This window comes from Lutjanus erythropterus, chromosome 2 (genome assembly GCF_056507025.1).
Source record: "Lutjanus erythropterus isolate fLutEry1 chromosome 2, fLutEry1.hap2, whole genome shotgun sequence".
NCBI classification, from domain to species: domain Eukaryota; kingdom Metazoa; phylum Chordata; class Actinopteri; order Lutjaniformes; family Lutjanidae; genus Lutjanus; species Lutjanus erythropterus.
The window spans coordinates 29,045,871-29,069,514 of record NC_139318.1 but is presented as its reverse complement, the minus strand read 5'-3'; the positions used below and the strand labels follow the sequence as shown (position 1 = coordinate 29,069,514).

Sequence of the window (23,644 nt, the reverse complement as noted above, 5' to 3'; positions counted from 1 at the left end):
CACAAAAGTTATCGCTTTAGAAACATTATTTACAACTGTATAACATTGTATGGTGGCCAGGTAGTGGTCGGCCGTGTACTGAGGCTGGGACTCCTCAGCTGAGGCCATGGGTTTGACTCCTAGATGCAGCCTTTTTCTGCATGTCAAACCCCCTTTTCCTCTCACTTCTACATGCCTAATGATGTATATCAAAACATCAAAAACTGGAAAATCCCCACCCATACTTTGATTTTTCTTCTGATATGTATTAATGTACATTTATGTTAACATTGAGACAATGGACTATCAACATTAAGCTATACTGTACTTAAAGTTTATCTGAATTTACAACATTTTTTGTTCATATTCTTGGGTCAGACCTCTTGGTGTCAGAGTTTAAAGTGTAAACATGTAAAAAAAAAAAAAAAAAACCCTCTGCAGAAGAAAGATTTTCATATCACTTCCTCTTCTTGGTGTTCTAACATGATCAGTATCAGTCAGGGTGGGTAACAGCTGTCTGGCCACTTTAAAATGTCTTTTCATCACTCGTTAGTTTCTTCACTTTGTTGTCTTATGTAAAGCTTCTAAAGGGAGGTGTTTCCAACTCAATAACCACAAAATATAACATCAGAAAATAAAGTGATCTAATTATCTTTTTATATTGGCTAACGTGTGACTCACTGTAACTTTGCCTGGGAAAATGTAAATACCGACTCTTTGGTCTGCAAATAGTTTTATTTGATGTCAAAGAGAATCTGACTTGGTGGCGGATATTAAGAAGAACCACACAGAATCTGATCTTCACTATGAATTACTCGTTTGCTTGTGTAGAGTCACAAAGAGGCATCAGTATTCAATTTAAACTGTAACATAACCATTTAAAAACTCCTTGTAGTACGGTAGTATTAAAAGATCTGTATACTTCCTCCACCACTGTCTGTAGTAAATCACAAACAGGAAACACAAGCACTTTGTGATAAGACTTTCCTGCAATATACATCTTTCCATGTTTATTTTCTGATGTCCACTTATCTGTGTGTTTATGCTCAATCAGGAAAAGCCACTTTAGAGCCACACACGCAGATGACTGCAAAAAAAAAAATGAACAGGAATTATTTACATTAATGGTCAAGCAAAGAGCATAAAATACCACGACTGAACATCAGTTGTTAGTCCATCTGTATTATTTATTTAAATATACCATTCACTTTAAAGCTGGTATTTTTTGGTTTCATGCCTTTGTAAGATTATTGTAGATGTTTGCTTTATTTAGACTGATCGTATTTTCTTTTGCTAGGTATTTGTTATTTAGAATAATTATATGACCTTATTTTTGTAGTTATTTGTTCTGTTTGGTTAAAGATGTTGGCACCTGAGGTTATACGTAGAACGACTGGGCCAGCATGCTTTTGGGTAGACCTATGGGTTTGTTTGTTTCTACCAGGGCAACTGAGACATGCAGGAACCATGATTATCGTTGTTGATGTTGTTTGTTTGTTTGTTTACTTATTTGAGAAATATAGTAGAAGGGAGAAAAGAATCTGCACAGAATAAACATTTCCACCTGCACAGAAAATGTGGAGGGATGGAGAAATCACACAGACAGAGATTCTAGAAAAAATTATTGGAAAAAAGAAAAACTGGAACTATTGAACTTGAGCCACTCTCAGCTGACCTCAACTCTAAAGCCCCATACAAACCACTGAACTGAAAGGGACAGAACTGCAGTCATTCTCAACTGAAAGGACATACAAACTTTTGGTTTTGGTTTTTGTTTCATTTTTAGCTACCCACCCCAACACAGAGCTATTCAGTTAGCGAGATCCAGGACAAAGGACTGAGAGAAAAAGTTGCAATGAAAACGGGTAGAAGGCGACACTAAAGCGTCGATTGTGATGCCGCCGCCTGCAACAGTTTCATACAACTGTGACTTTTTTTTGTGTTCCCTACACCTGATTGAAACCATTGATTCATTATAAATCCTATTTGCAAGTGCAAAGGTTATCGCGCAAACAAAAAGTCAGCCATCTTGAAAGCGTTGGCCTCCAAAATTTAATCAGTTCATGTACTTATTATAGAGTCTTAGAACACAAGATTTGGTGCAAATGCATCCATCCAAAATCTGTGCCGGACGGACGGAAGGACAGACACACGGACTCACGGACTCACGTACGGCCGGACAACCGGAGAACAGTATGCCTCCGGCCCGGCACCTTCGGCAGGCGGAGGCATAATAACACAGCCGTCTGAAACTTAAGCACCACAGACAGCACCTTGGATTCATCCATACACAGCACAGCTGGGCTGCTGATATTTCAGAGCCATGGTCGAGGCCATAGGTTTTAACTGTCATAAACAGACAGACAGACAAAGCAAAAAAAAAGCAGCATAACAACAGAAAGCCAAAATAAGTGAGAGTAAACAGAAGCAAATCAAAATTAGCCTAAAGTTGAGTTAAAATTAAAACACAAGCAAAAGAAGCTCTGACATGGTAAAAATAAGACAGAACATCAAAAAAGAGACCAGACCAACAAAAAACAAGAAAAAAACATGTCAATAAAAAAAAAAGAGATAAAGGCGAAAGAATGCAGAGACAATATCACATTAGGTTGTCAAAACGGATAAAAAGATCACATCACATCACGTAATGTCAATATAAATAAATACACAGATGAAAAGAATAAAAGGATCAGTGGGTCAGGCAGACTAGACGCCTCTGCACCGTCTCTGCTACCAGGAGGATGGAGAGGGGAAATGGCAGATTGGTCATTTTTGTTAACCTGGTGGCAGATGGTAATGTCTCTTTGGTGGAACTGCTGACAATCTGCAATGTGATAAGGATTCAAAAATGTCATTACTGGTTTAATCAGTGTGTTGTATTCTGTAACTTGACATAGAACACCCATTACCATTACATAAAGTAACAGAAAGAAAGACAGAAGATTCATATACAGAACAGTCCAAAACTGCCAGACAATAAAACTGAGCTGACAAACAGGAGCCTGGGCCTTCAGTCAGAAGATTAATGATGAGAAAGGACATAGTGCACATGTGGGACTGTTAAAACATTAGCCATTATACACAGGACAGGACAGGGCTTGCACAGTGTAAAGACAAGACATAGCAGCAGAACTCATGAGCTACAGAGTTAGGTCTCATCAAACGATGCCAAAGGCAGCTTCCTCACCTTCCAGAAGTATTTTTGTGAATTCCATCTGCCAAAACGCAGTTACGTTTAGCCATCTCCTGAAACATGGAGCCGATGAAGACTTCCACTGTAGTTATAGCATTGTTTTAGCTGCAGCCATACAGAGAGAGACTTTTGATGTGATGGAAGTTGCTGTTGATCCATGAGTGCTGGTTTGAATGAGTCACTGTATGCTATAGAGGTGTGTACTGCTTTGACAAAGTGATTGTATGCTGTAGGGGTGTGCGCCGACGCGTGTGTCAGTCCAAAGAATTTCCTTGTTTGTTTCAAAATGTTCAGGGTGTTTCTGAGAATGAAGTTATGACCAAGTGATTTGTAGGAAGTCCGTGCTCTGGGAGAACGGTTTCTGGAAATGGATATGGATCGATTTTTAATAACCAGAGTGGAGAGAGCAGTGCAGTGATCATCAGGGAAGCTCCACCACCAGAGAGTGAGAGCCCTCACATGTGCAGTCCAGTAATAATGCCTAAATAAGGCCGTGGCCTCACGTGTTTACATTCTTCAAACCGAGCATGGCAAAATTAACAAAATCCAGACAGGGACAGGTCCTCTGCAAATACAGACATGCAACACCAGGCACTACCAGTAGATCATGAGTGACAACTGAGAGAAATTATGTTCATATGAGTTTATACATTGCTTTGTTTTGTCTAGTTCCATTATATTTCTTTTTAGAATTTTTGCGTGAAACCTCCCTTTAACTCCATGGTAAGTAAATTTGTTATGTAAAATCTTAACCTGAAAAGTAACTGGTAATTGTGATCATAAAGTTGTGTTATAGTAAAAAAAAAAAAAAAAAAACCTTGAGAAAAATATTCTGGTCCTAAACTGGCAAGTTGTAACAGGCCCAGATAATGTCGGCTACTCAGTGTTAAACCTCATTTGTCATTCTGGTTTTTCAGCATTCATGTGAGTCATGTTACATTCAGATCTTTTAATGGAGCTGTTAAATAGCTTTCAACTGAAGCACTTAGCCAGTCAAATGTGCAGAACACACATTGGCCAACTGACATGGGAGTGTTGTGACACTGCCAGTCTGACCATTTAGAAAGAGCTGCAGTGAAAAGAATTGGCATGTCTCTGTGAGCAACACTGAGGATTTTATGACGGATTTTATGATTTTATGAAATTAAGTGTAATTTTTTTTATATATAAATTCTTTCGCCTGGCATTCATTGTGTTTTACATACAATGGTCTGACTTACACAACCAGTTCTACCGCAGCTCTTTCTTTGCACTACTACCATATTTAAATGCCACTTATCGCTCCATATAGCTCACTTTTTAACACTGTCATCTTTAGATTGCCATTTGTACATATTATACCCCATGACAATAAAGCTGAAGTGAACTGAATTCAAGTAGCAGTGTCTCTAGTTTTTGATTCTTTGCATCCATGCTACCTTCAAGCACACATGCTAAAATAGTTATGTAATGCCTGCCTGGGGTGGGGATAACCAAAGTTCATTAAAATGATGAGAACTTTTGCATCTGTGTGCATGGAACACTTTGCAAACTGAAAAAAAAAAAAAAAACAGGTGTGGGCATGTGATCACATTAGAAATAATTGCTTCATACTATTCTTCAGTGAGAAGTGGAAGAGAGATTTTCAGTTTTGATATCTTTCAACAGTAGCATCCTAGCTAACATTAGCCACAAAGGCTTTTTCACATCTGAACATGTTATCCAGATTTTAATAATATATGTGTATCAAACATATTTGAAAAGTATTGGGGCAGCCCTGTGTGCATAGTTTACATTCGTTCAGGGGGTTCACTGAATCCTCGAGCGAAGCATTGAAACTAATTAAGGCAGCCTGTAGTGATGCATGTGTCAGTGCACCCGCACGTTGTTGCTGTCAGCCTACTAGAAAATACTATGGATTAATTTGGGCAGATCAAGACAGAACAGCTGTCCAAGAAAGTTATTAATAAATTCCAGAAACATTGTGTGCAATGGTCCATCTTCCACCTTCTCTCTCTCAAACACACACTCGTGCTGCTGCAGCAGTGTGCACAGCGACCGGCGCATCCAGTGCGCCCTCAGCTCAGACGATCAGTGCTCAGAGTGTCTGAAGTCCTCAAACTGTGGACTCCATTCCTTTTGTGTACACAGTGCAGCCAAACACAAGGCTAAAAAAAGACAGTATACACCTCCACATGTGGATTACTGTTCTGTTGAAATTCATTACTAAAATGTAAAGGATGAATTGTTTGTGTGTGCGTGTGTGAAACAGACAGAGAACAATGGGTTACTCTTTGCTGCTATCAATGCGCCTGCAGGCTCACATGTGGAGACACGCTAATAGCTGGGATCTATATCTGCTTTACTGTCAAGTTTTACCGTTTGTGTGAGTTCAGATTCTGTGGTAGTTCTGGCAATATTCCATCACTTATCAGGCATAACAGCTGGCTTATGAATATACTCCTGCTGGTACTGTGATTATTAATTTTCCTACAAACAAAACCTCTATTATACACATTGCTTTTTCTCAAACTTTTATTTCTTTTGTGAATGTACAACTTTAAGTTCAAACTGCACTGTCTACAAGCAGTTTGGAGTGGTTTAAGATTGGATTTCTAAATCCCTCACATTACCAGATAATTTGGGTCAACTTTCAGTATCGACTGAGGTCTGGCCCTGGTTTCTCTCAGGATTCTCGGGAGTGTGAGTCTGAAGAAATTCAGAGTGAAACGCCTGTAGTGTGAGCCCAGGTTAACTCACATAATCTGCGATTGTGCAATAGTCAAAGGTTGACAAATCTAGCACGAACAACCACTGAGTTACTGAGGCCAAAACAGAAAGTGTTACCACCATACTACTGTATGGGCATGTTGATATAATGAGGTGGATACAGATAAAAAACAAATAGGCTTGGGTGAGAAATGAATCTGATAATTGAAACATTTTGATGACGCTGATTGTGTCATTTTTTCTGTGAGATTGTGTCATCGTTCACTTTGTAATCTCCTTTTCTGCAAGTTGCATTATCTGTCTCCCCTCTGATGACGATGATAATGAATAATAAATCACTCTAATGGGTGGGTAAATCAGTGTGAATATAGTTTACAGGCGCCTAACAGCTGAGTGCAATGAAGGCGTCATCGGTTGGTTCATGAAGCAGGAAGAAGCATTCAAATGATATTCTAAAGAATAAATGTGAATCAGCAATATTCGTCTGTCTGACTGGTATGGGAATCTGGGTGATACACGGATTTCCTGTATCCTGATGACGGAGACTGGAATGTCAAAAAAAAAAAAAAAATGAAAAAAAAAAAAATGAAATGGTCACACAGCCAAGTTTCCACTTAGACACTTTCCCACAGTGCCATTTTTAAACTGAATTACAGGAAATGTTTACTTTTAAAATTTAAATGTGTCCCTGTCGATTTGTTGTCTTCTGTGTCAGATGGCCTTGAGAGATCAGGGACACTTTGAGAATTTTCGTGGAAAACAAAAAAAAAGAAAAAAAAAAGAAAAACACACACACAGCAGGTGAACAGCAGCAGCAGGTCGGACAGTTTCAGTCACTCTGGGCTCACCTGTGTCGGAGGAGACCCGTGTTGGTTTAACTCACTGTGTGCTGTGTGTGTGTGCGGCTCGTGAGGAGCCACTCCCTGCTGAGTGATGTGAACATGAGAAGAGAGCAGCCAGCAGACAGAGCCGCACCGCACTTTACCTCACCGACAGGCTGCGTGCGTCAGTCTCACACACAGCTCAGCTTCAGTTATCATTGGCCTGCGTGGATATTTTGGACCAATTATGGATTTAATCCGGTGACGGCGACTCACAGGTAGGTTATCAACACACTGAAAGACAGTTTTAATATGTTGTGGGCTGTGTGGCTACAGTTTACTCAGTAGAAAATATGCTGCAAGGAGAAAAAGTGTTTTGAAGATTTGTGTTTAAGTCTAGACAGGTTTGTGTATAACGACAAGTGTGCAACGCGAGCTGTGTTTTCCAAAACTACGAGGACTTCATGAGACGTTTAGATTATTTTCTTAGAAATGTAAGGGGAGGTTTTAATCTGCCTATTGAATTTTCTCGTTTACATGTGTTTAGCTTCTTCATTCCCCCCCGAAACGACGACATATGGCTTTACTTCCTGATACAGTTTGTGGGCCATAATCTGATTTCTCCTCCCGGGATTCATTACACTGATAAAACGTGGGCTATTAAGCGACCAGCGTGAGGGGAAACGGGAAATCAAGCTAAACATTTTTAAAGGAAAAAATAAATATTGAACATTTGTTTTAAAAGTCGAGTTTTACCAGCATTCAATATACATTGATTGTGGTTAAAAATAATAAAAATATATTCAGATTAAGCAGACGTATTTCAGGGCTGGCCCATAAGACTTTATAGGGAACAGAGTAGAATTGAATTTTGGGGGGCCACCACCTCAGAGACAACAATGATTACCTGACTGTTGTTAATGCTCGATCACATGCAAACCTACTAATAAACACACCCATCATCGGTTTTATCAGTTGGTACTGTGTTGTTTACACAACACTTATTAGAGTCTGATGGAGGCTGGATTTTTGTTGCGAGTACAAACACCTGTATTTAAGGAGTGGAAAAAATAAATGTCAGTATATTGGCCTGACAATCCTGAATTATTAAGAATATCCAAAATGATGACAGGGCAGTGAAACAGTAAACTTTAAAACTTGGACTTTATTTTTAACAATAATAATAAATGACAACAGGAAACCCCGGACAAAGACCAACTTGAATTAAGAAAACCGATCAAATATGCATAAAATGCTACATATTGATATAACAGTATCTGTCAAGAGTTTGACACATCCTCTCATTCAGTGTTTTTTTAAAATTATTTATTTATTTTTATTATTTTTCTACATTGTATTAATATTTGAGATATGAATTCTATAAAATATGGAATTGTATAGAATTATGTAGCAAGCAAAAAATGCAAAAGCAAGGCAAAATATTTTCATATATTTTAGACTCTTAAAAAAACTTGCACACTGTCTTCTGCACTTGCAATCAAAGACCTATTACATCTGATCGCAAGAGCAGAGTCTTTTCAGTTTGTTGTTGTCGACTCACAGTTTTCTCCCACGCAGCTATCAGCCTACAAGCAAAGTTTTTTGCTCTTTGGTATTTTAGATTAGATAAGAGTAACCGCTTGTTCTGTGGTGGCAGCTTTGGATACTGTCGGTGTAATCTGAACCTTTTCTTGTAAAAAATAAAGAAAAAACTTTGAATGAGGAGTGTGGCCAAGCTTCTGACTAATAAATTATAAGCTGATACCAGTGTAGACTGATAAAGTTGGGCTGGGGCAATATTGGCTCTGTGTTTTGAATGGTTACAACTGACAATAATACATCACAAAAAAACTCATTTGAAACACTCTAGGGGGTCCTCTGGTGACCATGGGGGTCCTAACCAGGTGTTTAGTTTGCTACCACCTCAGGCTCACTCTGGTTTTATTCATATTTTAAATATTTTTCAGTAAACGAGACCTGTATCTATAGGTAGACAGTGAACTGAACTTTGTGAGGCATAATGTGGAGGAGCACGCAATTATTCAGAACTTTAAAATGCATTGTTCCTTTAACATTGACACCATACTGACAGACAACAGTAGTTATATTTAAATTTTTTGATCACAATTGTTGCAAGTGACAATAAAGTAATCCCAGTCCCAATATTTTCAGGGACAAGTCTCTACCATCCCTCCCCTCTTGCTGCGCCTTTTCCATAACATAACCCCGTTCTTCTTGCTTTTGAAGCATGCAGACATGTGCAGACATGATCTTGACTCATGGCTGCACAAGCTGTTAGTCTTGACCTCAAATGGCTACTCCTTTGTTTCCATGTACTCACTTATCTCGAGCTTTATCTTGTTTGCATATTGTCCTGTGTATGCCATTGTTAGAACACCGTTGAACTGAGCTCTGCTTCCTGTCAATTTGTTCTCCGAGCACTCCATGCTTTCAGAAACCAGCTCTCAAGGGTCAGGCCAGTAACTCAGGAACTAATCGATCACAACACAATGTAAAATGGAATCCTCATCGCAAAGAGAACTGGATCGCTGTCTCGGAGGACCACAGATTTCCTGTGCCTAGGAGTTAGGCTTTAGCACAGTGCCCAGTCTAGGAGAGGCAGGCTCAGCTGCAGGCGTTTCATGTCTAGGCCGGCCTAGATGATGTCACTGGTGTGGTGGTGTCCTCTTGTTGTTTCTTCCTCTTCGTTGTTTTTGCTTCTCTGTGTTGAGCTGAAGAAGTTTCATATGTCAGCAGCCCCCTAAGGAGTTCCTGCTGCCGGTGAATCCAGTCCCGAGCAGCGTCTTCCCAGGTGGCAGGGTTGATGTTAAAGTCTTGAGGTCTTTTCTGCAGACGTCCTTATAGCGAAGCTGTTGGTGGTTGACTAGCCTTTTGCACGATGGCAGATCCTTATATGGGATGTCCCTGGGGATATGTCTGTCGTCCATCCGTTGAGAAAGGGCTTAAAACCGGTAACTGCTGACCTCCTGTGTTGAGCCTCTTCTGCAGAGTGAAGCTGAAGATCAAGTGTATGGAGGCCCTGTGCGGCCCAGGCAGCAGGGGTCCTCCCCCGGCTTTCCTGGCGTGAACGATGAACTGGTACATTTGGTGTCAGTTCGGCTGCAGGAGTTGCCAGAACAATGCTTCAGAAACATTTAACCGCCTGATGAGTCCAAGTAGTGTTTCCTGTCAAGCTTTACTCCCTTAGCCTTTTCTGTTCCAGAGGAAGCAGCAGGTTTTTATTTGACCCGTAGGTGGGGCAGTGGTCGGCAGATGCCAGTTACCATGTGTTCCCATGGGGAGGCACTGCAGGAGTCCTGGAGTGATGGTGATGAAGTGATGGAGAAGCTTTGTACGAGGAGGGTCCAGCTGCAGCCTTGCAGACCCACCAAACCACGCCCATCGTCATGGCAGCAACGGGAGTAAGCGGCTGCAGAGTCCAAAACACGCCCCCTCATAACACGCCCACTTTGACAGATGCCATGGTGGCATAAAAGGACAAAAAACCAAAGTAAATCAAAATAAATGAAAAATGTTATTGAAAGTAGCAGCTGTGAGGAAAAGAAATAAAGGAAATCTTTGAGCCACAACCAGACTGGGCTTTCAGCACAAATAATGTGGTCTAATCAATGAATTAATGCAAACTAAAGAAAACAACATAATTTGAAAAAATATATGTAGATATTGGTATTTCAGCAACTACTAAGCAGAAATAATCAGGATAAATTCTAAATGATTTAAGAACATCAAAATGTGTTTTTGTACATTTTAAATGAGAATAACTGAATAACTTGAAAACATTACATCATGGGATCACTGAAGTTTCAAACGTGCATTTAACACAGCTACTGAAAACATTATTAGTCTCATCTGAATCTCACATGCCAGTTGATTCTTTAAAAGAGCAGGTTTCCAGCATTGTTTAAAAACGAAAGGCTCACATCACGGACATCCCAGACTCCAGACAGACTCCCCATTTAAAATAGACGCGTTTGTCTTTGGGTTTCTGGGCTCCACACACCAATAAATTGATTCAGTTGTACTTTAAAATCCCAAAATGTAGTTAATGACACTGCATATGTACATGTCTACAGTATAACTAAACAATGCTTTATATAACTTTAAACCTTAAGATGTGAAAATACTGCTTCACAGCCCACCTCCTTTGCAATTTAAATTTATTCGTGATGTTGACACTTTATATCAGGGATGGGCAACTTTAATGACAGAGAGGGCCACAAATATTTTATCCTCACTACCAGAGGGCCACATTTTAACCGTGCACTTCCACCAGTAGGATACAGGAAAATTATACCTAAAAATTTAATGAAAAGGACATGCACTCTATATTTTTTCATGTTCAAATGCATTTAGTAATACTTATATTCCGTTAATGAACTTAACCTTGGAAAAAAAAACACATTCCTGAGTGATAAACCACTTTTTCCATAGAATGGGCTCTCAGAAATCACCATTTGCTAATGGCAAAAACAGATCACCAACAGCTAACATTCATGTTTGCATTATTCCATGGCATGTTTCAAACAAACCACAGAGCCGCAGAAGACAAATAAAAATATAATTAAAAAAAAAGAAAGAAAAGAAAAATTGACAGGAGAAAGGCAGTGATCGGCTCGACGGTCCGCTGCACTTCAAATATGCGCCAAGTCTATTTTTGATGGATGCTGCGTCAATTAGCGCGCAGCAGATCGGACGGGCAGCAAGTCAGACACAGAAAAGGGAGGGGGAATCAGGTTAATTTTCAAAATAAAAGACCCTGTGCAGACTCACGATCATAAAGACAGACAGAAAAGACACTATTTAACCACACAGTCTGCTTATCCATGCTAGAAACACAAAGGGTAATAAAAGAGGACCTGATCAACAAAATCTGAGCAAGTAAACATGATCAGGCGGGCAAAACAAACGCCTGCTAATGGGGTTTGCAGCCGTGCAGAGGACGGAGCAAAACCGTGGCGCACACGCGACGAAACAAATCTGCATCTGGTGGTACTTGTGGCTTCTTCTGCTGCCGTACAATAGACTCTAATATAGTTTCATTACAGTTGGTAGCTGGTTCAGATGTACTCGAACAGCCTGCTTGCTGTTGACATCTGTGGAACCAACAATGTATTGATATTTGGAAATTGACTGAGGGCCGCAGTGAACGAGGACGGGGGCCGTATGCAGCCCGTGGGCCGCCGGTTGCCCATGTCTGCTTTATATAGACAGAACAAGTCTGAAATTTGTCCTGTGCTATAGCAGCTTAAAATACCCGTGTGATTCTTGTACAAATAAAACCTTCTGCATTGTTCCATTTGTCAGGTCAGGACATATGTAGGCGAGCTGAAATCTGATAATATGATAATGTCATTTTAATAATCCAGCATCTCTCAACCCTGTAAAGCTTGACATATCAATTAAGTGCCAGATGTCCAATTCTATTTTTTGTTTTATATATCATTTACATATACGACTTCTTTTTATATAGTATTCGATATCAAATTCATTGATCACAGTAGTTTCTATTTTAGAAAAAACAAAAAAACAAACAAACATTGCTTTTGTAAAAGTTAGCACATTTCAAATAGTTTGGTTCTTCTTTTTTCAAACAGCATCCTTTTTATTTCGTCTTGTGTTCTGCAAAACCAGCTTGGTCGGGATAATCTAAACTGGTCGATATAACATACAGATTATGATAATCAAGGAATTGATTTAGTTGAGATCAATTAATGCCAATAATTGTTTGCAAAAATCCAAGTGATTATAATAAGAGCAGGCGGCATATATAAAAATGTATAGAAATATCTAAATTTCCACTCTAAATTTATTTTAAGATGATATGTCAATCTTGAATGAGTTTATTTAACAGTGTATTTGTGGTTGTGGTTGAATAATGTAGATTGCATCATTGTATTCATTAGAATAATGAATAGATTCACCAATAAATTATCTTATGTACCAACTGTATCATATTTTATACGTACATTTTCAACATGATTTTACAATTAAATATGATAATAATATTAGGTAATTATAGGTTATTTCAATACAGCAAATATTCATATTGAAATATTTGTAACAAAATAACTGTTATTCTTACTATCACTTTTTCAAAATTAATTAATTAAAGATTTTGCTGACAAAAAAAAAAGCTGCCTGCAGTGCACTGATAGTCTTACTAGATGTCTCAGAAACTCATAGATTGTGATACAAATAGTGTTATGTCTGCATTTAAAACAGTTCAACAGGTTGCCTTTGCCAGCAGGAGATCTTTGAAGCGTGAAGTAACTTTGGGGACACGACACTGTGTAAAAATGAGGTTATTGAATTGAAGTATCTCTTTTCAGCGTTGCACTTTTTAGATGGTCCTTCTGCACTTGTCTCGCAGCTGACTGCACAGTACATAGAGACCTATGTTATTCTATAAAGAACTTCTGATTTTTAAGAAAATAGCTTTTTGTCTCCCCTACTATCTTACTACGGTTGGAAGGCATTGTTTGTGTTTTAGTAATGTTTTGCTTATGGATTATTCATCTATGAATCTGTCTGTTTTTGCCTTTGTTCGATTTGATCAGGAATTAAATGATTCTTTGATGCAAAAAAAACAAAAACAAACAAACATGAACAGCTGACGAAATGGAGGCGTATTAATATTTCATGTTGTAAATATGCTGAAGTGCCCTGAGGTTGCTGTCATAATTCACCAGTTAGCAAAGGTGCATATTTAACATAAATAAATTATTACAGGCGTGGCTGTAATCTTTCCACTCTCTGGTAGTAGACACCAAAATGTGTCCAGAATGTCAAACTGTCAAACACCCAAAGCTCACATCCAACATCTGGGCTTCAGTCCCTCATCAACTGATCAGAAAGGGGTTTTTTTGTTTTCAGTTTTTTCCTTTTCACATTTTTCAACTGCTTTCGTTCAGTTCTTAGCAACAAAAGAGTTTCGGTTTGCAAAACCCATCACGCAGCGCGCCAAACCACCTGAACTCTTATCTGTGGAAACTCCATATCACAACCACACAGAATAACAGCTCATAGTAACACACGTCTGCTGCTCATCGAATCATCGCAATGTGTGTTTGAAATCATTTTTGATGCACTGTAATATAATTATTTTATGACTTCACCACCACTGTCATATATTTGAAAAGTATGGGGAAGAGAGAATGTATGTTAAAAAAAAGGACAAAGAAATGATTTCTCTCTTTTTGATTACTGTTAAAATGTTGCAGTGTAGGCCTTGTAGTGTACCTTGTCGTTTACAGTAATGTTTCACAGTATTGTCAGCACAGAAAAACTGAAATGATGCAGTGAAGTTCAGGTCATCATTTTAAATCAGTCAGTCAGTAACTGTCTTAAAATATGCACTCTGTCCTACTTTGTACTGCAACTGCTGTACAACATTTCCCCATGTGACAAATAAAATTCTCCCTTATCTCATCTGATCTTATTTTAAAATGCAACAATGATTAAATTTCCAGCGGTGAGTGTAAACAATGTTGTGATGCTCTGATAAACTTACTGCATATTTATTACCTAATTTGAAAATGAATCATTTTATGTTACAGTAACACTTGTTGTAACACCAAATGGTGAATTAATTTTGTGTTACAATAAGTGTTTTGAAAATTGAAACTGAGACAAAGCAATTGTAAAATGTAGTAAATCATAATCTGATTTATCTGATTTAGAGTGTATTTTATTTAAATACACTCTGTAAAATTCTGTATGGCTCCTTGTGTTAAAACATTTGCTTTCAAGAACTTGACTGATATTGTTAAATTGTTAACAGCGTTATTCATATAAATACATGTTTAAGAAAATGAAAAAAGTGTTGTTGTTGTTGTTGTTGTTGTTGTTGTTTTTTGGTGGACTCAATACCAAAACTCTCTAATCAGCCTCAATATGAAAAGATGTATGTAGAATTTTTGTTGAAACCCTCCGTCTCTTATCTCAGAGTTGCAGTTTTATCCATGAGTGTACAGCTGCCCTCCCTCTCTTTGACAAGTGACTTCATGGCCTTCTGAACCTGGACACCAGCGTTTGTCAATAATGAGGTAACGTACATCTTTAAAATACCACTTTGGTAACGCTTTATAATAACCATCATTAATATATGCTGAAGTGATAGTTGATGAAACTTTAGTTAATACTGATTTCACTGTTAACAAATAATTAAATGATAATTATGTATTGTTTTGTGTGAAATATAAAATAATGTGTTTAGAAATTATATATTGTATCATGGTGCACAATATAAGTTTTAGATACTATATTAAGTATTTATTAATGATTACCAAGTAATTAATAAATCCCTATGAAATAATTACATATATTTTTATACATATATTAATTACAGATATTTGTCACAGTTTGGGTTTTTATGGGTTTTTATTTGGATGGCTGTTGGGAAGTTGCAACTGATGATTCTAATAACGTTATGTGCTTATTTATGTAACTTTTGTACATTACATTACGTACATGAATTTACTTAAGTAAGTAACTATTTATTTTAACCCAAAGCATGATTTTTTGTTTTTTTTTGGTTTCTGTATGGATGGTTACTGAAAAGTTAAAATTGATGCTTATAATACTTAATTAATAATTAATAATAATTAATACTGTGTAGTTAATCTGTAGACACAATTTTGATGCTATTGTAAAGTTGCAACTAACGTTTATAATACTTTATAAATGGTTAATAAATAGTGTGCAGTTCATCTATAAACACTATTCGGATGCCTTTTAAAGATATGCAACTGATGTTTAGAAATCTAATAAATAAAAATAAACATAAACATATAAAAACATAATTTCAATGTTTTAACATGAATATAACAATTAACTAAAGTTATCAGTTTGCCATTTATTATTGATGGTTATTATAAAGTGTTACCACAACTTAATATTTATGTTATTGTGCTGTTTTTCATTGAATTTTTAATCTGTCCTGAATTCATTCCTGCAGACACATTCAGAAGATGAAGAGCGTTTTGAAGTGTATGCTTTGTTGCCCTATTGCGCTCTGTGTGTTCTACTTCATGGATCCATCTTTAAAGTGAGTTTCCTAACAAGTCTGTATTTAAGAATGAAGTGACACAGCATGCAATCAGCTGTCAGTTTATTAGTGCAGGGGGACCTGGCTAAAATAATGCAGTTTTATAAAATATGTCTGCATTAAATCCTGCCTTCATGAAGGTTATAACTTTCAGTTTATGTTGAAACTGTTTCAGAGACGTGTTGATTCATCTTCACAGCCATTTTGGAGGATGTAGTTGGGGTTTGGTGTTAGATTATTTTGCTGTATACTAAGGGTTGTTTGTCTTATTTTGTCCGCCGCATTTTCATCAATGAGGGCAGGCTAAATAACATAAACAGTTAGAACAAGAACTGTAATTAAGAATTCATTCTAACTGTAATCATAGCCGTGAAGAAGGGAGGATTTATTGCAGGGCTGTTGTATTAGACTGCATTACTTTAGCTAGGTGTACCTAACAAACTGGCTGCTCAGTGTAAGTTCATTACAGGTTTTCTCAATTGTTTTGGCTCATTTTTCAAAGCAGTCTTAATATTCTCTAAACTGGAAGTGCAATTGTCACATCTGTTTAAGAGGACAGCACAACTCTATAGCATGTTTGCAAAATATAGTAATTCACCCAAAACATTTTATTCATGTTTCAAAACCTAGTTTTGTGTCACACTGACAACTTACTGAACTATAAAAGAGTAGGAAATATACACATATAATGTATGTATGAGAATAGCATTTAAACGGACAGAAGTTGAATGCTATTGTGTATCACGCTGAGCTTTGTAGATTCAGATTTCAACAGCAGTCACAGTAAAGGTTTACTGGGAAAAGTCAATACTGTACAACACTTTAGTACACAGAAAAGAGATGTGCGCATTCGTACGTATGTCACAGTGTAACAATGTCAGAGATACGGGGTGTAGTGGGAAGTTCAGGCTTTTCCTCTTATTGATGGTTACAGTCTAACTGAAAATAAAACTCTCATGGTCATTTTAAAGAAGTGGTCCTGGTTACATGTGCATAAATGGTTACAGAAAATTCAACCTTTAAACTTTCATGTAAAGTCAAATACAGACAACCTCCATGAATATACCTCTGTGTCTGACGGATATTGATAATTGAATGAATCATTCTGCATGTGATGACTCAAATGATGACTGTTTAAAAGTTTAAAAGATTTGACAGTTTCACTGAGAAACATCTCATCAGTTTTGATCAACAAGCCATATACAAGTGTTGATTGTGCAAACTTAAAAAACAAGAGCAGTTTCCTTGAAAGAATGAGAAATTCAAAACTCTTGTGGACAACAGACTAACCGTTCTGAGATGTGAATTCAATGTTCTGAAGTAAATCTCGTTCAAGATTTGAGCCAAAGCAAGTCAGCAAGTAAGCCAAATCGCAAACATTACTTTATTAGAACTTTGTTGGGATTTTTAAAATAACTATGACCTGTTTTTGACGTCAGAATTTTAATAGGCCTCCTGCCGATGGACAAATGCTCTTTGGAAAGTGCGGAGATGCTGTCGCTGGACAACAGTGTGGATAGCAAGCTTGACCTCATGTAAGTTTTGGCTGCAAGAAGATACAGACAGTCATAAGACAACCACTCAAACCAAGGTGTCAGTTCCCTGATTAAGTGTTTTTGGCTTTTCATCACCAGCGTAGAGGTTTGACTTATTGAGAAGTCACAGGTTTGATCACACCAGACAGAAAACCAAGCTGTGATTGCATTTCCCTTTTTTAGTGGGTTAAACCCAACTACTGAGAAGATGTGAACGTGTGTTTTTATACTGATAGAGTCTAACACCATGCATTTTCCATTTAGTATGTTTGCCTCAATGAATATGCAACATGGGGCAGGTCTACCCTAATGTGCAAAATACTGGGAGGAGAAAATATAAATAGGTTAATTTAGCACACCCATTGCGATTTACCCAGCCTAAAAATAATTTGTGGTGTCTGTGACTGCATCCATGTTTAATACATTTGAAAGGAAGGTGCTAATCGGCCCAGCGTTGCACAAAGATAGCAGGTAGGAGTGAAAAGCTCAAGTTGTTGCACAGACAGGTGAGAATACATTTTACTTCAGCCAAAGATTAGAGATGTTCACTCACAAGCAAATTCTAAATAGAGGAAATGAAGAAACCAATAAGCGGAAAAAAAGGTGTTGTATTGCTCAATGTTGCATTGTACTGTTGCGCTTAGAGGAAGTATCTATACACACACATGCAGACACACACACAAACATACACACACATATGTGTATATATAATAATAATAATAAGCTTTATTTATATAGCACCTTTCATACAAAGCATGCAGCTCAAAGTGCTTCACATAATAGAGACTATGAAGAATTGGAGTAAAAAGTACAAATATATATATACATACAATAAAAATTAAGCAAGAATAGCACAATTTAAAGAAGATTAAAAAGAATATATGTGCATATATATATACATATGTATATATATATATATACATATATACATACATGCACACACACACACATATGCAATGCATACATACAACATACACATAATGATGATACTAAAGATAGTATAAAATGACAATATAGAAAAAGCCATTGGACATGGAGTAAAAAAAAAAAAAAAAAAAAAAAAGGAGAGGAACTAACTAACTTAGCCTTTGTACTACTTTCATACTACTGTGAAGGCTCGGTTGAAAAGATGTGTCTTTAACTGCCGTTTGAATGTCTCAACAGAGCCTGCCTCTCTGATGTGTTCGGGTAGGCTGTTCCACAGTTTGGGAGCATAGCTGAAAAAAGCTGCATCTCCAATTTTCTTTTTGTTATAGTTTTGGGCGTCTAAAAACCCAGCAGTGGAGGAACTGAGAGGTCTTGATGGAACATAGAACAGCAGAGAGTCTCTAATGTAGGATGGTCCTAGGTCATTGAGAGCTTTGTATACAAGCAGGGACACTTTAAAGTCAATTCTGGCAGACACAGGAAGCCAGTGCAATGTGGCTAGAACTGGAGTGATATGTTCTCTCTTCTTTGTTTTGGTCAGTAATCTAGCAGCCGAATTTTGAATTAGTTGTAGCCTGTCAATGGACTTTTTTGGAAGACCTGTAAATAGTGCGTTGCAATAGTCCAATCTGCTTGACACAAAAACATGGATTAGTTTTTCAGCATCTTGCTGACTCAGGAATGGCCGTACCTTGGCAATGTTTCTAAGGTGGAAAAATGCCACCTTGGTCAGTTTATTTATGTGGGGGGTAAAACTGAGTTCAGAGTCTAAGATAACCCCCAGACTCGTTACTTCTGGTTTTACCCAGGAGGACAAATGGCCAGTTTTTTCCAGCAGGTCCTTCCTTTTTGATAAGGGGCCGACTAATAAAATTTCTGTCTTGTCCTCATTTAATTTTAGAAAATTATTGCTCATCCAGTTATTTATTGCTGAGAGGCAGGTAGTGAGGGAGCGTACAGCATCTATGTCATTTCGCTCTACGGATATATACAGTTGTGTGTCATCAGCGTAGTTATGGAAATTAACATTGTATTTCCTGATGATATTACCGAGAGGCAGCATGTATAGGGAGAACAGCAGAGGGGCAAGGCAGCTTCCTTGGTATATGTGTGTGTGTATATATATACATACATTACTTAGAGGATAATTTGCATTGAATAAGAGAATTTTTCTTGTATTACATTTATTATGTATTTATATGTATGTATTTATCAATACTATGTTCACTTTAAAAAAATCTTCACACAGTCAGCACAACTGAGGTCAGAGTGGAATAAACTGGACAGTTGCACAAAAATGGCTTCTGGCAGAAACAAATATTTAAAACCCATCAGTCAGCATCACAGCAATGCAAACTACCAAAAAAGTGCACATGACCTATTAAATAAGAGCTTGTCCACAAAGTTTGCACACCCACTACAAAACTCTTCTCAGTCATTTCTTGAGCCTGATACACGTTTTCACACAGGCTTCTTTTGTTTCAGGGCAAGACGTGATGTGCAAACATGCACAACTTGGAAAGCTCCCATCATCTGGGAGGGGATGTTTGACCCTGATCTTTATGACCAGACGCACAAGACTGAAGGATCCTCTGTGGCTCTGACAGTGTTTGCTGTGGGCAGGTTTGTTTTCATAGTAATATGATAAACTGTCTGACACCTGAATACATCCTGGTCTGCCAACTGCCAATTCATGTTTTTTACTGTGGCAATTATTAAAGGTGGGGTGCGTTTAATTGTTTTGTTGAACTCGGTTCAAGTCACCAAACCAAAGCAACAACAATCAAGTCTCTTTCTCCAGAGTTGCTCACCCCACTTCTAACCACTTTCACCACCTGCAGGGATGTTTCATATGATACTGGTATCATATAAAACTAAAAAATCTGTATCATGGTAGCCTGTCAGAAAGGGGGCTAAGTAATGCTCTGACCTAAGGCTAAATTTTGGCAAAGGAAAAGCTTGCATGGCCATTTTTAAAGTTTTTTTTTTTTTGACCTGCCACTCAAGGGTCTCCCCTTTATAGACATGTCCACTTTATGCTAATCCCAAGCAGCAGCAAAAACAATTGTTATTTTTGTTGATTCTGTTTGAATATTTCTGCATACTGTGGCCCCTAATTGTAAATATTGGGTATGAATGGAAAGATGAAACTTGAATTTCACTCGTGTGCAGGAATGGCAGTCATATACAAATCTTGGGAAAAACTGGAATTAAACAAGCCGGCGTTGCTGTGGTGGCATATCCTGCACGCTTGTAACTCGCAGTGACTGTGTAATGTTGTCAATCAAATTATCCACGCTGTCACTCTCAGCAGTCATAATGTTATAAGCCCTTATACACTCTTAACTGTCAAAATTTGTATAGGCGACCAAAGAAAACACCATTTATTGCAGATTTGTTACTAGAAAACTAGAGTGCTGAGCTGTATCTTAAAGGTCCAGTGTGTAAGACTGTATAAGAATATTGCAGAAATACATTATAACATGCGTAAGTATGTTTTCATTAGTGTATAACTACCTGAAAAAAGAGAATGGGTGTGTTTTCGTTACCTTAGGATAAGCTGTTTATATCTACAGAGTTACGATGTCAAAATAAAACACAACATTGTTCTTGTTTCCACTTCTACCAAAGGTACCTAGATGCTTACCTTGAGACCTTCTTGAACTCATCAGAGCATCACTTCATGTTGGGTTTGCCCGTCAAGTATTACGTATTTACGGACGTGCCAGAGAAGATGCCGGACATTAAGCTTGGTCCTCAGAGAACTATGATGGTTGTCAAAGTGGATAGGCACTCCAGGTGGCAGGACATCTCTATGATGCGAATGAAGACGATATCGGATGTCATAGAGTCGGATATTCGCCACTGCTGCACGCACGTCTTCTGCTTCGACGTGGACCAGGTGTTTACTGGGAGATTTGGCTCGGAGGCTCTGGGAGATTCTGTGGCTCTGCTCCACGCCCACTACTACCACCTCCCAGAAAGGTTGTTTACTTATGACCGGAACCCAAAGTCCAAGGCGTACATGGAGACTGGGGATTTCTACTACCACGCTGCTGTGTTTGGAGGCTCGTGGAGTAGTGTAAAAAAATTGACTGAGGCATGCTATCAGGGCATCATGGAGGATAAAGAGAACAATGTGGAGGCTCTGTGGCACGATGAGAGTCATCTCAACAAGTACATGTGGCTTCATAAACCAAGCAGGGTGCTCTCTCCAGAGTACTGCTGGGACACCAGTATCGGCTACAGGAGAGACATACGAGTCAACCGACTACTGTGGGCACCAAAACATTATGATACACTTCGCACAGATTAGTGTGTTTTGTAATAAGGTGCAAGATCACGAACCTTTTCGTCTTGCAGCCAATTACAGCAAGCATTCTTCACAAAGTATCAGTGTCACTTTGAAGGTACCGGTATTGGTACTTCTATCATAATTTTTTAAGCCATACCCTGATCTATAAATCAGGGACAATGCACACCTGATTTAGGGTGCATCTGAAAACACTTCATGCAGCCAAAGCAGGAAACTCAGATAATCAGTTTACACTGATCTATGAATGAATGTGGGTGACTGAAAACAGCTGCTTTACACTGTATGAAAAGCTTGTCTTATGCTCATGAAATCGCTGCAGCAGGACTGATGTTGATAAATCGTCAGCCTCTGAGAAGTGCCACTCACTGTGTTTACCTTCTTTAAACTGCCTGAACGTGGTGCCAGGCTGTTGCAGTATAACCATACAGACTTCTACACATATCAGACTGGCGGATTATAAATCCATACTCTGCTGTTTTACGAGGCAGCAAGCCTCATCTCTTCCCCAGCTTTCTTTTGTCCTTGAAACTGATCGCAGTACAAACACTGTTGTGTTGTAACATTATTTACTAAACTATGTAACCATGTATGAGGGGAGATACATCAGAATTATTGCTAAAATAATGTCAGTTCAATGTAATTAGCTGAAAAAGTATTTAATAGTCACCACAACCACTGATCTATTTTCACCTTCATCCAGTGCTTTTGCATGTTGTATTGCCGCACATACATGAACCAAAATATTGAACTGAGGGTGCAATGCATGCTTTTGCACCTTCATAGCCTGTTTAATTATGGTGGAAACTGGGACATTTTTGTAGTGAATGTTAAAAACCACGAAACTGGGACAGTCCCCATCAAACTGGGATATTTGGTCACCGTTTAAAATGGTTTTCCCACATATTTTTTTAAAAGTAGCTGGAAGCACATCTACTCTTTATTCTTCCTTAAAAAAAATCTGGATCTGGCCTTGCGTCCCACCCACCACTGCTGTTTGCGCCAGATTGACTGGTGAAAAAGCTGGGCACATAAGGATGACTAGCGTTAGGGTTAAAGGGAAACACTGTGAGAGATTCAGCCGTACATGTTTGAGCCTCAGTCAAACCCAGGCTCAGATTAGACAAACATGATGCTCTGAGGCCCTCGTGCTTCTTTTGTTCCCTCAGGGCATTGATTTGCACATCAACTTATAGCATCTTTCACTCACTGCCTGCCCTTTCAGATAATTTTGTTTTCTAGGACTCAGGTAAATTTATGCAAATAGTGCCTTTGCTTCTTTGGCATTGTTCGTGTACGATGGTATGATGGTGTGTTAAAGCAAAACATTTTGATAAGTGTACTGAAATGTATTACGTGGTAACAGAGCAACTTGCACTATCGATTGCTCTACAAATAGACTTCTTTTATTAAAAACAATTATTTTTTATGTGAAATTGTTTAGTTAAGTTTTGACTAGCATCTGGTACAGAACAGCTAGCTGCTCTGTTAATTTATGTGTTGTAAGAATATCAAAGTTTGGTAACGCCTGTAGTATTATCGGTTGTGCCTTCATAATGCTTTATACCTCCAAAGTGTCAGCGTGACAACAGTGTCTGAAAGATGAATCTGAACATTATTAAACATTAATAATATGCTATTGCATGACTTTGTGAGCTTCAAGTGACAGCACTCTACAATGTTTGCAGTTGTATGATGTTTAAGACATTATTCCACTTCACAAGCTTGGAATTTATAATCTGTTACGATACAATAGAGCAGTTGTCTATGTGTCTTTATAACTGGTCAAAAATATGGTAGTTAGCTTAAGATGGAGATGTAAGGCATTATGAATGCTGAACTTTTAATACATCATGTCCACCACTTGTAATACTTTATAAACCTTCTTATGAGTTGTCATGCATGATTACAAACATTTTTAAGTTTTATAAAGCCTTATAAATGCATTATAATTGGGGCCCGATTGAGAAATTAAGTAAAAAAAAATGTGATACTGATTTATCAGCCTATTCTTTATCCACAATAAAGTATACAGAATATAGAATATGTACATAACCACACATTTTTTGCAATTATCCCAGAAAAGGGATACACTTTTGA

At 38.0% G+C, this 23,644-nt stretch overlaps 1 protein-coding gene across 1 annotated transcript; it reads left to right on the top strand.

The window, feature by feature from the left end:
• Window positions 1-6,788: 6,788 nt before the first annotated feature.
• LOC146331862 (alpha-1,3-galactosyltransferase 2-like) lies at window positions 6,789-22,339 on the top strand. Its single transcript, XM_084736439.1, has 6 exons — window positions 6,789-6,980; window positions 14,669-14,768; window positions 15,680-15,769; window positions 17,209-17,304; window positions 19,717-19,854; window positions 20,863-22,339. The coding sequence occupies exons 2-6, from the start codon at window positions 14,764-14,766 to the stop codon at window positions 21,545-21,547; spliced, it is 1,014 nt and encodes a 337-aa protein (XP_084592565.1). The 5' UTR covers window positions 6,789-6,980; window positions 14,669-14,763; the 3' UTR covers window positions 21,548-22,339.
• Window positions 22,340-23,644: the final 1,305 nt, after the last annotated feature.

Bases quoted from the DNA above. Each gene is read 5' to 3' on its own strand.
- LOC146331862 (XM_084736439.1), top strand. The intron at 15,770-17,208 runs GTGAGTTTCCTA...TTTTGACGTCAG, and splicing joins TTCATGGATCCATCTTTAAA to AATTTTAATAGGCCTCCTGC. The intron at 17,305-19,716 runs GTAAGTTTTGGC...CTTTTGTTTCAG, and splicing joins GATAGCAAGCTTGACCTCAT to GGCAAGACGTGATGTGCAAA.